General features: G+C 36.9%; 1 protein-coding gene across 1 annotated transcript; it reads right to left on the bottom strand.

Annotated features, from left to right (window-relative positions):
* Positions 1 to 7,113: 7,113 nt before the first annotated feature.
* Positions 7,114 to 15,816, bottom strand: LOC149848487 (isocitrate dehydrogenase [NAD] regulatory subunit 1, mitochondrial-like). The gene is made up of 4 exons (XM_090011722.1): positions 15,126 to 15,816; positions 11,568 to 11,807; positions 10,610 to 10,688; positions 7,114 to 7,640 (listed from the first exon to the last, which is right to left on the bottom strand). The coding sequence occupies exons 1-4, from the start codon at positions 15,660 to 15,662 to the stop codon at positions 7,366 to 7,368; spliced, it is 1,131 nt and encodes a 376-aa protein (XP_089867848.1). The 5' UTR covers positions 15,663 to 15,816; the 3' UTR covers positions 7,114 to 7,365.
* Between the last annotated feature and the right edge of the window lie 3,048 nt (positions 15,817 to 18,864).

Genomic DNA, 18,864 nt, shown 5'->3' with positions numbered 1-18,864 from the left:
TAAACTTTTCAAGAAGCTTTCCTTTTTAGTGTGGGTGTCTAGGGATTTTCTGGATACCATGGATTTCAAAGTTAGGGTTTTGGGCGTAGGGTTTCTGTGCAAGGAATTTTCTTCTCTGTTCTTTAGGCAGTAGGGTTGGTTATGTTCGCGTATTTACATGTGTCTGCTTTTTAGCTTGTGAAGTGCTTTATTGCTATAGTGCTTAGGGTTTATATTCAACTTTGGTGTTTGTGAATATAGAGGAATTCTTGGTAGTGTAGTCCTACAGTAGGTTTTATTTTTCTGCAAATTTTTGTGCATTTTTGGACTTGATTTACACCATCCTTTGTTTGCTCTGATCTTCAACAGGTTTCACACTTTGATGGTCTAAGCCATCCAAAACTGTCAATATGTTGTTAGCAACAAACCGGTGCCACATAAACAACATGATGGATGGTGATGATGTTGTCACAATCTTGTGCACCTTACTGATGGAGGTTCTCCAAGTTTGTCTGAAACTCCAAGTATATTTTTACTTGTATTAGAGAATTCATATATGTGGTTTTCTGTTTGTTTTTTCTTCTCATCAAGCCAATCAATATCCAGCTCTTTAACCTTGATCAATTCTTAAAATACCTCAGTGGCGCTTTGTGTTAGTTGACATAATATGAAAAGTAATTACTCATTTTCTTGCTGATAAATACAATCCATGAGACATGTTGTCCAATCGATATAATAGTCATAGCCAAATCATCCTGTAAAAAATAAACCTGTAGAACAACATTAAACATATTGAGTATGAGAAAAAAATAAGCATATTATTGAATAAATAATGTTATTGTACTACCTCTTTGATTATCTTATCTTCATTAGTTGTGGACCCCATAGAATTGTCCAGTCGAAACTCCTTTGTTTTCACATCCATTTCCCATATAACCAAGTGTTGGTTGCCCAAGTTAACAATAATTAAGACCTACAATATAAATCAAGTTTAAGGTTTTTGTTATTGTAGAAAAGTCTATGTTTTATAAATATGCACGTCCAATTTAAGGTCGTTGTCTAACAGATACCTTGGTAGATTCAAAGAAACGATATGACAATTCGTTGGTCTCCAAGCATCCACGAGTTCCATCTTGCATCTATTTAATTTGAATATTTCTTGTAAAAAATTAATTTTTGCCCGTTAGTTTCTATTAGTCAATAGAAAAATATCAGAAACATCTCTTTTGAGACTCAAATAAATATAGAGTAAGATAAATGGTCTTTGTTTGTTTTGCTCATATTGTCATGTCCTGGTTGTGAGACTTTCAGAGTCTTTCTATGAATCTTGCTAGATGCTCCATAATCAAAATATATGTGATACATTCATGTTATATTCAAATGAGTATACATACAAATGTTACAAGAGAACAAACAAATGAATGTACAATCCTAATACTTCACTTGCCAACAAAGTTTTTTTGTAAAATTCATGCTCCTTCAACATTTTTGTTGAGGTCTTTCTTCTTCTCTCTCATTAACTTATTTTCATCACCAATTGAAAATGAATATAAACACCAATAAAAATTATATACACATATGACTAACTCAAGACATTCATTATACCTCAAGCGCCACAACTGAGTCATTGATTAGAGGTGGGGGTGAGGGTTTGCTCCCTTTCTGCTGCCATGTTTCCTCATACGTGTAGTAGACAACATCACGAAATACTTAAGATATATAGAAGATATAAGACATTAGAAAAGCTTATTAGAAAATACTTGATAAATACAAAGAAACAATTCATTAAACAACTCCTAATAAATACATATTTATGAAACAATTATACGTACTGAAACATATTGTTGTTCATGCTTCCACTTATTGTGGCTAACCTCATGACATACACTGCACTTGTGTGACACAACATTCTTATGTTTTGTTCTCTCCCTCTTCACCTTTGGTCGTCCTATGCTACGATCCACTTTTGGTGGATAGATATAAATAAGAGTGAATAATGTATTGTGTGAGACATTATCCACTATTGAAAAGAATAGATATACATTATATGCACATCAATATAATTCAACTGTAAAGAACTTGTTATAATAATTCTCTGATTGCTTGCCCTCATACAAAATGCATGTGATCATATAGAATTCTGTTAATTTGTCACTTTTCACAAGAACATTCTTGTTTGTCAAGATCAACACTGTAACCATAAAATCAGTTGCATGCTTCGTATCAACATTGGTGGCAATGCACTACTTGTGCATTTATCTTCAGTTCCTCTATCTTTTTTTACCTTAGGCACCACAACACCTGTCATTTTCTTATTGAATTTCTTTCTTTTCTCGAAAAGTTTTATTAGCATGAGATAAAAATTCTCAATAAAGAAAATAAGGGGCTTATCACATATGGCGAGAATTCACATATTTAAGCTCTCTGCTATATTATGGTGAGAATTCATGTATTTAAGCTCTTTGCTATATTAGACGTTAAACACCCATATCTTTTTATTGAAAAGTGATTGTTAGACCAATATTTTGGATTTACGTTGGTGACAAGATAATGATATGCAACTTCATCTTGCTCTAAGACTTTTTCAAGAAAATAATTGTATTGTCATCTCATGGTTGTTTGGGTTGCACTCTATCAAAGTGCACTAAGTGGTAAACCATTTTTTTTTAGAAAAGTTTTTTGTCAAATGCTTCATGTAATATCCAACATGACAAGTAGGCTATGTGTGGGGGAACAACATGCTTTAACCCTTCTTGCCTATCTAAGATAACTCTAAATTGAACTCTTTCTTCACATGTTTTAAAAACCATGACCATGAATCTTTCGACTTCTTATCTATAACTATAAATACTATAAAAAATATTTTACCATAAAGATCAATACTACAGGCTGACAACAATATACTCATATATCTTTCCACTAGGAATGTGCATCTACCATAAGCACTAGAGGGCATCCTTTTAAAAACCAATTGATGCATGAATGAAAGGTTAAGAACATATATTTAAATTGATATCTCCTGTCGGTCTCTATGTACCCTAGTGATCATTAGTTAGCCTTCATTAAATGATCTAAATAGGCATGAAGCATCATGAAGGACTCTTTGAATGAACCATATAGTGTCGCTCTCATACATTTCCATCTAGACCATGCTTATTTGTAAGTAACCTCTATACCTACGTCGTGACTAATGTCATTCATGATTTTTCTTGGAGTCATCTTCAAGTTATCGTGTATTTTTTTGTGAATAACACATGAAATCCACTTGGAAGATATTTTTTCAGTACAAGGTTACCTAATGATCCACTATATATATATATATATATATATATATATATATATATATATATATATATATATATATGTCCACTTTCATACTTTTTTACTTCAAAGAACATTACTCCATATACCTTTGTGCAATAAATCTTCCAAGGGCAATCAACCATAGTTTATGAGTTTTTTCTCGTACATATGTCAGTGACTATTATTACAACTCTTCATGATTTTTGTTTTCGAGTTATTCTTGATTACGTGATCTTTCAAAAACTTGCGATAGTGTTGAAGATCATTAAACCTTTTGTTGAAAGCAATTTTTTGATCATTTGAGCATATTGTTAGCTACTGAAAATGTTCATAATCATTTAATTTTTGTTATGCAGCTCCTCATACAATTGAGATGTCTCAACTTCAATAATTTTGAATTGCTATTCATTGTATAAAAATCTATTGAATGCGAACATATTCAACCATGTCTCATTAATATGAAAACATAAAACAATTCTATTGCCTAACAAATGCTCATATAACTTATATAACATACCAATGGTTCGACTTTCAAATTGCCACTTGTGTATTGTTTTCACTAACCATTATTTGTCCAATGTCACCAGTGTCTTGGTTTTCTCCTACTGTTTTTGAGTCCAGCTCAACGAACATGGTATAATCATCATTATCGATATCATTTGATTCTTCAATATCTACGTCATTGTTGCTACCATTAATTAATTGTTCATAGTATAAACTAAATCAAAATTTATTTTATATATCATTTCATTTGCTTTCATGCTAGTAACATTCACGTATTTTTAACTTTCAATATTTACCATAAAAATATCACATCTATCATCACACCTACATCTAAAGTATAAATTACAAAGTTCAACAACTTATACCTAGATTTATCATTTGGCTTGGAAGACTGGATGAGATCCACATTACTATGATGAAGATTACTGACATTGGTTTGCCTACGTGGTTCTACATCATCTAATCATTTACATCAATTATTTGTGAAAGTTCTTCATTGTTTATACATCAAACATCTATATCACTAATCAATTTGGGCAACTGCATGTCCTCCACATGCTTGAGCTCAATGTTTAGGATATCAATATCGTTCATTGTTTGGGACAATTAGATGTTCACCAAAGGACTGAGCTCAATAGATGGTGCCTGAGATATATGCACATTCTCTACAGAAGTCTCATCATTTCATTTATCAATTGCTTCTTGTTTAACTTCGTAAGCAAAAACTTTTTTTTAGCTTTGCAAGTAACTAAGTAAATGTCGCCACTAAATAACATTGATTCTATGTCATCATTGTCCAACATATCTATCTATATATGTTGACTATCTACATTCAAAAAACGAGTATACTAGATGATCATTTACTTTCACATATCCAATTTTATTAGACATCAAAGCTATAAATTTCTTATAGCTATTGTTTTTGAAGATCATTATAAATTTCTAAGTAGGGTGATCAGTGTTATGGTAATATATTTTATTTTTTTCAAAGGCCATCATTAATTGTCTATACCAACCACACAACATATTATTTATCTAATAAAAGTAGTATGTGAGAAAAGGTCATCCATATACAATTCATACATTCAATTAATATAACTACATACAACAACTACTTTAAAAACTAACTACCCATAATAACCCTTTAACCCCTATTCAATACTTGTGTAGAGTAAACCCTAACCTCATTACACCAAATATTAACTAAATGGCGAACAAATAAACATAAATTATCTACAACACAAACAAATATATATATATATATATAAACCTAAAAATAATAAACCTTAAACGGTAAATCTGATAGCAAATATCAAATAAAATATAAGAAAACATAAAAAAACCATTCACAGCAACAACCAAACACAAATATGCATGGGGTTATTAAATGTTCATACTATAAAAAATAAAGTTTAAAATAAAATAAAATATTATGCACATATAGTTTTATTTTTATGGGACTCACCTTTCAACTTAACCGAGGAAGTCGATGAGAAGGATATTGCAACTTCGTCGTAATGCAACAAAAAATTTCATAGGAATCTCCTTAAGGTGAGAGAGAAAATGATGAGGGTTCTACAGGAAAAGAGTTAGGGTTCTTTATAGAAACAAACAAAAAATAAAATAAAATGCACAAATATGACTTTATATATGATTCAGCAAACATACAAATAACTAAAAATTTGCATGCCAAATATTTGCATAGATCATCTCATATTTGTGAATCTCCTTGAGGATCAATTATTAGAGGAGATCTGCATGATTTTATGAGAACTTAGTACTATATATGTGAATTTACTGAAATATTTGTGAAGTTATGATAGTTTTCAGTTACATAAAGTTCATGAATTTGATTATGCGAACTCAGACTATATATACGAATCTAGTAAAATATTTGCGATGTTATGACAAGTTTCAGCTATAGAAAATTTATGAATTTAGTTATATGAACTTTGTACAATATTTGCAAATTTGGTAAAATATTTATGATGTTACGACATGTTTTAGTTACAGAAAGTTCACAATTTGGTTATGCAAACTTAGTAATATCGGTATGCGAATTTAGTGAAATATTTGCGATGTTACGAAAAATTTTATTTACACGAAGTTCACAAATTTGGTCATACATACATCATGAGGTTCGCAAAAAAATGTGTAAATCTACTTTTTTTAGTGAGAGTTTGTGATACCCGAAGAGTATACCGACGCACAAACTTTAGAAGGTTCACTCATGTGAAAGATAAAAAGGTCCTAAAAAAACATTTACGAATTTGAACATAAGACAGATTTCAAAAATTATAGAGCAATTTGAAAAATGTGTCATTTTTGCCATACAATAAGGCCATTTTCCAAACCAAATGTGCCTCTCCAAAAGGATCTCATCTTGCAACCAAGGTTTTCAAGTCCCCAAAATCCTGCATCTTGTACTAAACCTTTTGCACTAATCAGCATGGATCTGAAGGCGACAGTATGAATATGGACCAACAGATCCCAATCATACTGACTTATCGCACTAAGATAAATAAACCAGATAAAGAAAAGACGGATACTTGCACCACTCACACGGTATTGGTTGGGGGGTAGGGAAAAGTTGTTAAACAAGACTTGGAAAAGAAAGTCGATCTCTGTGGGTCTTCCCCATTTCCACAATCCGTTCAAGTATGAAAAGATTCCTTCGCACTTCTATGGCCAAGATTGCACCAAATGTAGAAGGATTTAGCTCATAATGGGTGTTTGTTTGACCACATTTTAGTAGAAAATGGCTTACTTTCATATGAAAAGGAGCCATTTTCCACGGCAGGTGAAACAAGTGCTTCACAAGTGGCATCTTGTGGTGAGCACATTTTCCTTCCCCTGGGGAAGCACCCGTCTTGAAGCAGACACGCCCTTGGGGCCGTTTGTTTGTGGGAAAACCAACCATGTTCGTATGAAAATGGTTCTTTGGCCAAGGCCCATGAAACAAGCAAAGTGGGTTGGGAAAAGGTCGGTTAATGTAGCAGGCCACAGGGTCCATGTGGGCCCGACATTTTCCTGCAGAAAAGGAGGGCTCATACAGGTCCGGATGTTTTTTGCAGGGTTTGCCTTTCATATGAAAGGCAATTCCGCAGCCCCGAGTCTTTTGCTAATCCTCTCATGGTACACCACATTCACCTGCATGTTTCGACCCAGTTTCTTTTCAGACTTATTCCAAGAAACTTATTTGAGTTGAAACATTGAATGGATTCTTTTTTTCCACAATAAAACCTGAATTACCTAAGAACGTCTGCAACTCTATCTCCGCTTGGAAGTTTAATAAATGCAGCAGTACTGATTAACACAAGATACTGAAATCGAGCCATGCAATCAGAACAGAGAAGAATAAGAATGACTGTTCTTTTCTGCAAATACAAGATTGTTGCGAGATGGAGAAAGCAAAATTTTATTACCTCGATCTGGAAAGGACTCCGTTATTCCTGCTAATGGATGTGATCTCGAGCACAGACCAAACCTTAATTAAGAAAACACACCATGATAATTCTCAGGTGGGGGAGTTTGGCCATGAGCCAAAAATAAGCTACAGAGAGAAGCAGATGTGTGTCATCAGTCCAGTTTATCAATGACTGCATCTACCACTTCTTGGGTTGTGCTGCTCCCTCCCAGATCCTTCGTCCAGTACTTCCCTTCTTCAATTACGTGCTTCACAGCAGTCTCTAGCCGATCAGCAAAGGACGGGAACTGCAGATGGCGCAACATCATCGCAGAGGACAGAAGCAAGGCTACTGGGTTTGCTTTCTTCTGCTCTACCAGCTTCTCGTTTCCCACATTGCCAGCAGACGCCCCTTGCTCAAAAATGGCATGGTCTGCACCCACATTGCCTGCAGCCAAAATTCCACGTGATATCATTACAATAGAACCATCCATGTGCATCTCGGACATGGCTTTCTGATTTCAGAGCATGCTGCACGATACTCATTTTCTAAGTGCATACCAGCGCTTGAGCATCTCTATGACAGGCATCTCACCTCTAGACTGACGCATCAGTCTTGGTTTATTTCTTGGTGAGGTTTTTCTCAGGATATTAAAAAAGGAAGAAGTTTTTCTAGAGAAAATGATGACATTTTCAAAAATAACATATAAAAAATAATACACAAAGGGCCTTAGAAGTATCTTTTCTTACAAACTACTTTGAAAATATAAAAGGTCAGAAAAAGTTTTTAAATATAATAAGAAACGGCAGATGATATACATAAATATAAGAAAAATAAGACTTGTGTGAATGAATATCATGATATACTCAACACAGTGACAGTTTTCCATATTCATTTTATCTGAAAAAACTGAAATTATCGTGATATTTTCACAATATCACCAATACTTGTAACTATGGACTAGCAATCAACTAGAAAGTACTGATGAACTGATCACAAGAGTATATAAAAAACAAGCTGACACTCTCATGCTGCCATAAGCACAAAGTCGAGTGGGAAAAATATGAACGAAACTTTAGGAGAAAAACTAAGAATCCTTGTGTGGCAGCAAACAGATGCCAAGGCTTCACAGATCTTAACAGCTCAGTTATGAAATCTTTTCCCTTTGAAGAAGATCCAGCTGTGACAACTTGATGAGACTAAGCCCAAAATTTGTGTAGAAGTGCGCAACACAAAACAGCAACAGGTGGGATACTGAACCACAACAGTGCAAGATTTGACGTGCTTTAGGGCTCAAGCTTCCAAGTACATAGTAATGTTTTTTATCCATGCAACAAAATTTCAGATCTAGCTCACATCTAAACCTTTCTTTAGGCATAAAGGTTGATCTTCCTTCTGGAAATTCTAAATAAACATGTCGAAGTTCGAACACAAGTTGCTGACACTAAAATCATTTCATATCAAAGGCATACTGAGGGCAATTGATCAAAATGCTTTGATCAATCCAAATCACCAAAAGTTGTTAATGTGATATAAATTCATTTGCAATGAATCACCTAAGACCTATGTCACACGGACTCTTTTAACAGGGCACCGCACCCGCGTCCAGGCGGGTGCGACACTTGGACACAGCTTCCTTTATGTTAGGTGAAGTCAACCACATTGAGGTCCATTTCTATCCAAAAGTAGATTCAGTTAACCCTAATCAAGTCCATTTTTATCTATATTATATATATAAATACATAAATGCACACAAATACACCTAGTGTTAACTTAAAACTGTTGAAAATTATATATATATATATATATATATATATATATATATATATATATATATATATATATATATACACTTCCCGCACCCCTGCATCTGCACCCGTACCCGCACCTATGTGATACAGCCTAAGACTCATGGCTCATTTTTCTGAATTCTTTTTATATTGATGTGAAAAACAGCCTTGTGCCAACATTTTTTTCTTTACTACCATTTTGGGCCATGGGTGGTAAGAGGAAAGCACCGGGGCATACAGGTTTCTACCCAACTTGAGCACATGCAGCAGAGAAGAAGAACACCAATTTAAAGGGTGGATTGGAAGAAAGGAATGGTTTTGCTCCTCCATATTTTAATACACACGCACACACACGCACTAGCTGACTTTCAATAGACATATCCAGAGCAGAGTTACCGGAAGCTTCTTAGATAGGTGGGAAGATCGCTTCCCGGAAACTCGCTTCGGAAGCACGAAACTCCACGCTTCCTAAACTTGATGAGAACCTCGATTCCCCCACGCTTCTTCTATGTTTTCCACATGCTTCATTTATTCCTCTTATATGTTCCCCTACTCAACTTTTCATGTTTTTTTATGTGTTTTCTCTCACTCACTTTCATGCTATGTCACAGGGATTCGGCTAGCAGGGTGCGACACCCACGTTGACGCGACTCGACGCGGGTGCAGCCAACCTGACCCTGGGTGCATTGACGGCACCCAGGGTCATTTGTGTCCAACTTTTTTATTAAAAAAAATTTGGTCCAATTTTTTTATTAAAAAAAAAATTGTTTTGGGGGGGTGCTGCCCCCCAGAGACCCCCCCGCCAGCTGACCACGCAGCGGAACCCGCGTCGGGGGAGCCCCCAAACCCCCCTTTCTGCAAGGGCAAAAACTTTGAATCAAGCTCCACAACTCATCAGCTCGACCCCTCCCCTGCACAAATTATATATACAACAACAACAACTACACTTTCATCCCAAAATAATTGGGGTCGGCGATATAAACCATATATATATATATATATATATATATATATATATATATATATATATATATATATATATATTTTTTTTTTTTTTTTTTGCCGCACTCCCGCACCCAAGTTTTTTTAAAGTGCCGCACCCGCACCCATGTGACATAGCTTTCATGTGTTTTCTCTAAATTGGTAGTCATCATTTTTAGATTTTGTTAAAATTTTAATTCTTACACTAAAAAAATCATGAAATTTAATATTAGTCACTTTATTTTAATTTTTATTTGTGTTTCATTTTGATTCTCATTCAATTCTTATATTTCTTGTTTAATATTCCTCACTTCCCGCTTCCTATACATTTTAAAATACATCGCTTCTTGCTTCCGCTTCCCGTATCGTTTCTCGCTTTCACTTCCTAGCCTGGCAACCTTGGTCCAGAGTATATATACTCAAGCAAGAAGCTTCGGACTTTGTATCTGACATGAGTCTGAGCACCATAAAATTTGATTTACCTCAACTTGCATACCCTATATATATGTCATAAAGCTCATAAAAAAGAAACACAAAAGAAAAAAATTTCCTCAACTTGCATACCCCATATGGCCATATGTCATAAAGCTCATAAAAAAGAAACACACGAAAAGAAAAAGCAAAGATTAAGATTGTGAAAACTACCTCCAGGCATAACACCAGTGCCACCAGCAATACCAGCAGCTGTGTTGGCGACTAAATTTCCATATAGATTTGGTGTAACCTGCAAATATTACAGTAGTCATTTTACATATGCACAGTACCAACTGCTAAAACTATAAGTCTATGACATGGCATCATAAAGAGTGCAATTTTGCATAAATCAGCCTCAGAAATCATTCCAAGTTTTGCACAAACGAGCCACTCCCAATTCATGATTCTGATTGCTATAAGACCAACCTACTAATGTCCAGTTTAGACCATCTCAGGACTTGGAGAGCACAACAAACTGCACTCAGTTATAAGGGCTATCAGTTAAGTGAACGGGTAGGGTCAGGCACCTGTGAAGCCACCGTGTCTAAGAGAACTAATAAACATCCTGATTCATGTAAATCTGGTCTCTGTCCATAAATATTGGTCCATCACTATTCATATACAATGCCACAATAGTGTAAGACAACGACATGGAAAGGACCACAAAAGCATCCATGCATCTGCTGCATTGTCATGAGTTTACTTGGGACATCTCAATATCAGCTCAAGGTAATATAGCATACTCACCAAGTATTTGGGCTACTTCCACAAGAATCCTGATAGTGTCAATAAATTACACATAAACAATGTCAAACGGGCAACAGAAGAAAAACTCGACAAGATTGGTTTCGTGGAAGAAGACAGAATGCAACCATAAATCTTACATATGGAATTGTCACTTTACTTAAAAAAAACAAAGATGAACAGAAAGCACTTCAGGAATGTTGACATCATGAAGATGGATGGTTACTTTCTATTACGTATAGATGCTCTGAAAATAATTCAATAATATATGAATCACAAGAGAATATTAAACTGATAAATAAAAAAACATAGAGAACTAGGAAAGCAGGCACCACACAAGCTCGGTGAACATGTACACAGGCTAGGCAAAGTTTGAGGAGCATACCATAACATCAAATTGCTCAGGTTTCGAAACAAGTTGCATGCAGCAATTATCCACAATGATCTCATTATACTTTATCCCGGGGTAATTCTTCGCAACCTCCCGACATGATTCTAAAAAAAGACCATCAGCTAGCTTCATAATATTAGCTTTATGCACAGCTGTTACATTCTTCCTGTTGTTGAGATAAGCGTACTCAAATGCGTATTTTGCAATTCGCTCTGAACAGAACTTTGTTATCACCTAGCAAAGTTACTAAATCAGAGACTTAAAAGAAGAAAACATAAACAAAACAAAATACTTGATTAAGTATCAGGGGTGCATCCAACAAATGCACACAGGTATAGACACAAGGAAATCATGCAGACAGAGCACCAAACTGGACTCAAATTTCGTTCACCATGTACATCGAAGAAAGAGAAAAAAAAGGAATATGAGAAAAAGAGAACCACACAACAAGGGGCAGAAGGGAGGAACACATGGACGTTATGTTCCTTGTACAATTATTTTATTTAAATATATCTTCTTTGTGCAGCCAATATGTCACATAGATATGGGTACAACAAGGATACAGAGGACCACTAAAATTTCTAATAGGCACATAGGTGTACACACACACACACACACCATGCATCCAAATGCACAATTATGATACATTTACAAAATAATCTAGATATGAAGTTATAGGTAGTCAATTATCAACTACAAGTCTAAAACATGTCAAAGTGTATAATTAACTAACAAAGATCAACAAATATATAATAAACAGTAGACCATTTTAATGTCAAGCATAGAACACGCATTAATTGGATCATAAGAAGGACAAAATGGATCAAATTAAGTTCAAAACTCAGTTGTCCCGAACTCAGGAGTACATAGTAGCAGTACAGGTACAAGAGTATGGACTATGGAGGCCTAGTAGAAGTGCCCATGTTACATAGCCTTCACCTAAGTTTGCTTTTCTGTAGGGGTGTCAACAGGTCGGGTTTGGTTCGGACCCAGGTAGAACCAGACTTGGGACCAATTTTCGGGTACGGCATCGGGTCCGTACCCGAGTCTAATCGGGTCCACTAGAAGAGAAACCATACCCAGATCCGATAAGAACTACATGAACCAGACACGGACCATACCCAGTAAGATAATATTTTTTATCATTTTTACATTGAAAATTTGTGGGTCTTAATCAAAACTCGGGTCGGGCCTGGGTCTGGTATAAAATTTCACAAACTATACCTGGATCCATGTATTAATCAGACCTTCAGGTCTAGACCCAGGTCTTATTATTTATCACCATACTCGGACCCTATAGGTTTTGGTCCAGGTAAACCAGACCCATTGACACCCTTACTTTTCTGGTCACAATGAATTTCATTATGTGGCAACAGAAGCATTGCAGTAAATAAACAAGGACTGATGCGACCCACGTCATGGTCCATTGAGAAGAAATAAGATTTAACAGTTGGCTAACACTAATGAGGAAAATGCTGCAGTACTGCATTCACTGACAAGAGCACGGACCTACAAAGCCTGAATCCTATGTCAATCTGATAGATATGCATTCTGCAAATCACTGTGTTCAGGTAAAATGAATTAAACCTAAGAATGATAGACCAGGTAGTTCAAATATCCCCGCATAAGCACAAATAGAGTAAAACTGAGTTAAATTAATGGCATGAATACAAATTTGGGCATCATGTTAACGATACAACTTTTGAAATTCAAAATATGCTTCAAATAGTGTATGAGATTTTTGGTATCTGTCAGAGTTCTGAATTATGGCACAAGAATGGATGAAATCATAATAGGATTAGTGCAGGCTGAATGGAGTAAAAACAAATTAGTGGTGTGCCATGTGATAGATAGGCACATGTCTGATTGAAAGGACACTGTCATAAGAATGCACCAAGACCTACTCCATCTAATTACATGTTCCAAAGTGTTTAGGAATGAAGTCGATATGTAAAAAGAAGGTGTCCGTAGTTGAGGTGTGTACATTAAGGCTCTGTTTGGGAGCCGGAGATGGGAGAGGAGATGGTGTTTAATGAAGGTTTAATTAATACCACCTACTCCCATGGGTGTTTGGGAACCCTGCTTTCGAAGATGAGAATGATGTTGAAAGTGAAGAAGGGGGTGGAGATGGATAATTTTCAACTACATCCTCACAAGGATGTAGTTAACAACTCCAGCCTCATCTCCCATTTTCTTCTCCATTCTGATCACCCCTCTCATCTCCTCTCCAACATGGGCTTCCAAACAGAGCCTAAGGTACATATTTGGAGTAATAATGGAATGATAAAATAAGGATTCAGAATTAGAGAAAGCTTAGATGCAGCCAACCGAAGAGAAAAAATAATGACCGTCCCCTAAGATGGCAGTGGCATGTCACAAGCAGAGCTAAAATAGCACCCTAAAAGACGTTAACAGTATACATGTGGAAGGAACGAGGAATAAGGGTAGCATAATAATTACTAAAGGGAAACAATAAATAGAGATATGACAGACCGTGGTTGGGCCCACATTTTATCTTTAAATGTAGGAGTTGCAAGGCCGACGCTCTAACTCATAAAGATGGACAAGGAATGATGATGATGATGATGAAGGGCGGAAATCACAGGGCAGGAGAATAATGAAGATTTGTAGCAGGCAATATGACAGATTGGATGTAGTTTACTGGGCTTGAATGAAGCAAGGCACAGATGAAATTTGGTTTCAAAGACTGCTTCATCATTTCTTTATTATTCTGGGTAGATTTATACTGCCACCAAGCGATCAAATGAGATCAATTAATTAGGTTATAAGATCTTTTTTATTATTCGAGCTAGCAACCGTATACATTACTTGAAATCATGTTTGCCTCAGACAGTCTTTGGTATTATAAAGAAGCAAACGAGACATTTGGTTATTTTGCTCCCTCTTCTCCTCTTCTTGTTCAGCGACTATCTCGAGTTTACACATTTCTACATAATGAAGCGAATGCCCCATGCATCAACCACTCTCTTTGCATCATACATGCATCACACACTACAAACGCTTCACCACCTAGATAGAGAACTCTGCCTCCAGGAACCAAGGATAGGATAAACCATCGACAGCACGAAAATCTAACACCGTCAATCTTATAACAGGACCACCGTTGAACAAAACAGTAAGATTATCGATCGACAGCGGTTTCAATCATGAACCAACTTAATTACAAAAAGTGTCATCAAACACGAACCATAAAGTCTACCAGTACATCAATTCCTCATAAGATTGTCAACTACACGGCTAAATATCAAGAATACCGATTCGATCTTAACCCAACAAAAAATGGGAGAAGTCAAAAATCCAGGAATTCGTGATGAGCAACAAAATCATATTCACCACCTCCCATAAACACAAAACCCCACCCCCTCCAAGAACGCAATTAAACAGAAAAATCCTAAAATTATAAACTCGAAAACACGAAATTGGATATATAGAAAGGAAGAATCAATAGACAAAGGACGAAATTGGCAGCACCCAAAAATCGAACGAACAAATCGAATGAAATTGAATCGAATTGGGGAGGGAAAAACACACCTTGAGGCTCTCGACTACGCCCGGGACGACCTCGTGCTCGAGGCCGGAGTACTCGCCCTCGGTGTTCTCCCTGATGACGACGATGTCGACGTTGTCGTGGCGGGTGGGGAGGCCGCGGAGGTTGAAGCAGTGCACGAGGGAGGCGTAGAGGTCCAGATCCTTCCTGAGCTGCACGTTGAGGGAGCTGACGCCACCGCCGACGGGGGTGGCGAGGCCTCCCTTCAGGCAGACCTTGTTCTTCTTGATCGACTCGATCACCTCCTCCGGCACCCTCTCCATGTCGCCGTGCACCTCATACGTCTCGAAGTAGACAGGCGCGTGCATCGCCTCCATCGCCTGCTTCACCGCTCCGGTCACCAGCGGCCCGATTCCGTCGCCGGGGATGAGGGTCACGGCCCGGGGGGCGCCGTCGCCCGGCCGGGGCATGTAGGTCACGGGCCGTGCCGTCCCCGGGCCCAGCCGGTGAGGGTGAGGCCGCTCCGAACCTCCGCCCCTCCGGAGGAGCTCTCTGATCGCCCACCGGATGCTCCTCGCCATATCTGGGAATTTCTGGGATTATCTCGGGATTCTTCCCTCTCCCTCTTTCCTTATCGGAGAGTTTCTACGGTTTCTCTCTGATGGCTGAAGGATCAAATCGAAGAAAGGAAAGGAACGGTCGCCATGGGAATGGGAAAGGGTCGGTCAGCCCTCGGAGGCTGTCTCAAAATATCGGCAATATGTAAAAAATATCGAAATTTTATCGCCATATTATCACTTTTATTTATTTTTCGAAGCCATAATTTTTCTTTAACTTCGTTTCTTCATGTCCGGTTTACTTTCCGCAACAGGGTTAGGCGTAGTGGGATGGGCCTAGGCCGCTAGGCAGATGGTCTGGGTTCAAATCCCATGGGCCACGCCTTTTGCAAAACAGTGCGTGGCAACTTTTTGGGAGCAAGGGTTATGCTCATAGGGTTTTATGCTGTCAGGACAGCTATAGTAAGTACTGCAAGCAGAGCCAGTGAGGCTAGGAGATTCAGACTGGAAAAGAAAATGTTTCGTACTAATGGATTCTGGTCGGTCCATAACCATGGGTTCCAATGCACTTACCAATGAAATCCTATCAATCAGTATTAGACAAAAAAAAAAAATCAATTACAAACACTAATACAAATGAGGTTTGTTTCTCTGTCTAAGTATTAAACAAAAAAAATCATTTATAAACACTAATACCAGGCGGGGGATTTATCACTCAAGCGAGGGTTCCTTGTCATAAAAAATCAAGGGCCTGTATGCAAGATCATAGTAATCTATGTCAGACATTGGCCATGAGAACATCACATGATAGAATGGGACCCCTCGGTTTCCCAGGAAGGAGGGATCCTGTTTTGAAGCAGAGAAAGTCACCCTTCCCAATGATCAATTCTCTGTCACAGGGACACTCCAATTTAGTCTCGTTTCCACTTATATACTAGTTTTAATAATATGTCCTTTCTGTCGTGTCCTTGTGACAATTTTTAGTTGATATTAACCTCGCATACAGAGGCGTAAGCCCGTGCGGCTTTATTTTGAAAATGAAAGGCCTTGCTCAGTTAGGAACATATCAAAGTTAAAAAGATGGCATGCATCGGTGTACCAGCAGCACATTAAGTTGGAAAGAAAAAAATAGCATATGAAAACCACAGTATGATTTAGATTTTACCATTATTTGCTTGTCCTTTTTCCACTCTTCGAGGGCACGTTTGAAAGCCAGAAAAATTCTTACAGGAAAAAAAAAAATTTCTTATGATAAGTTTTGATATGATAACTTTTCTAAATAAAAAAAAAATCACTTGTATAGCATGAGAAAAAAAGAATGAAAAATGTGAGAAAAATGGGAGGAAGGGGAGGGGGTTTTACAGTTACTTGGACAGCGAGACGGTGCTGACGATGAGGACAATCCTGAACCCCTACATGGCGAAGATGGCGGCGATGCCGAAGCCCAGCCAGAACCGGAAGGGCGAGCCCGCCCCCATGTTCAGAGGCATCAGTGAAAAAACCCATGCCTGTGATCACGATGGCGGTGAAGTGGTACCACTGCATCTTCGTCACATCGTCGAAGGGATTCAACACCTTGAGCTATTGCCCACTCTAGAAAGATTTGGAGGTCGACAGATGGTTTTACAGCGACGGTCAGTGGGGCGTTCATGCTGTCAACGGTGAGCTGCACCATCTCCTGTGAGAGAGAACTTTTTGATGATGGAGGAATCTTTCCTATAAAAAATATATATTTTTTAGAAAAACTCTCTTTCAAAAATTGTCCCTAGTTATGGAACAGTTGAAAAAGATCGAAAAGGAGTCATCATTAGAGAAATTTTTTATCTTAATGGATCACAACTGCATAAATGGGTGGTGGAGAATGTTCTCATGACTTTATGTTTTTTAGGAATATTTAGTTCTAAATTGTTTTTGTTGTAATATGTTTCTACCTCTTGTTTTTAATTTTAAAAGTATTTTCTCTATTGGTGATAAACATGATTTTGATAATTTGTGAAGTTGTAAAGGCGAGATGTCAGACATTTTTCTCCACTGTTTCTGAATGAAGATGACATTATGGGAATTTGTTCATTTGCAATAAAATAACAAATCCATGTGTGTGTTTTGTGCTTTGTTATGTTCGAATTTCAGGGATCGAGTTCTGTAAAGTTTTACAATGATAATTTTCCATCCCCATAAATTTCTCTTTGCAACAAGTGAAATTTTCTCATGTTTAAGTTGTGCAATTTTTGTGATGATTGATTCATGTATGGTTTTAATATATTTTAGTTATTTATTGTTCCAAACTTGTTTTTGCTGATGCTGTAATTGGAACAAACATGATAAACTTTTTTAAACCTGTGCCATCTGTTGATATATTCATGGTCATCTTAATTTCATGTCGACGGTTAAGCCCTGGTTGTTTTCCGCTGACAGGACAGCGTACTGATTCAGCGTGGCTAGGTCTCTGCGCCTTTGGCGGTTTCTTCGAGTAAAAATAAAAAACAAATAAAACATAAAATTACTAAAACTTTTAGTATAGACTACTTTTCCGCACCTTTGCTTGCGTCCACTTTGGGCTCTTCACATTGACTATAGGTATCCCCTACATTATTGGAATGAAACTAAAATGAAGTTGCAGCATTTATTTTGCAATTCGACTAATTATTATTTGTCAGTTTCTGACAATAGAGCAATCAAGTTTTGGGATCAAAAGACTTTTGAACTTATGGAATCTGTAGGCCTTGAGGTGCATGTGATATCTTTGCTGCCATTGGTGCTCATATGCCCTTTTTTGTGGTTTTCTTTTATTGTTGTTTCAATATATTTGTTTACTGATTTTTTAAGGTTAATGCAAACTCTTCTTCTTGTTTGGACAATGTTCAAGTAGGAATGCAGAAGACTTCAATTAGTATGGAGGGAGCAATTTTTGTTTTTTTTTTAAGTGTTGAAGTATGAGTTTACGTGTGGTTGGCTAAACCATCTACATTCGTGAATAGTACCAAAAGTTTTTATTAATATAATCAATTATTGATACAAGAGAAAATAAATAAAACTTACAAAATGAGAATAACCGTAACTATCGTTCCTTCGACTCACCGAGAGAGATCGATTGTGCAGCCCAATATCTTCCTCTTCTTCACAAAAAAGATGTCACATTCTCTTTCACACTCATCTCAAAACCTAAAAGAAGCTTCAAGCATCAAAGAATCACTCAATAGAGAATCTTTCAATAAAAAAAAATACT

Source organism: Nuphar pumila, chromosome 1 (genome assembly GCF_984573655.1).
Source record: "Nuphar pumila chromosome 1, dmNupPumi1.hap1.1, whole genome shotgun sequence".
Classification (NCBI taxonomy): Eukaryota; Viridiplantae; Streptophyta; class Magnoliopsida; order Nymphaeales; family Nymphaeaceae; genus Nuphar; species Nuphar pumila.
Note: the sequence above shows the minus strand (reverse complement) of the source record. Positions and strands in the feature narration are given on the sequence as shown.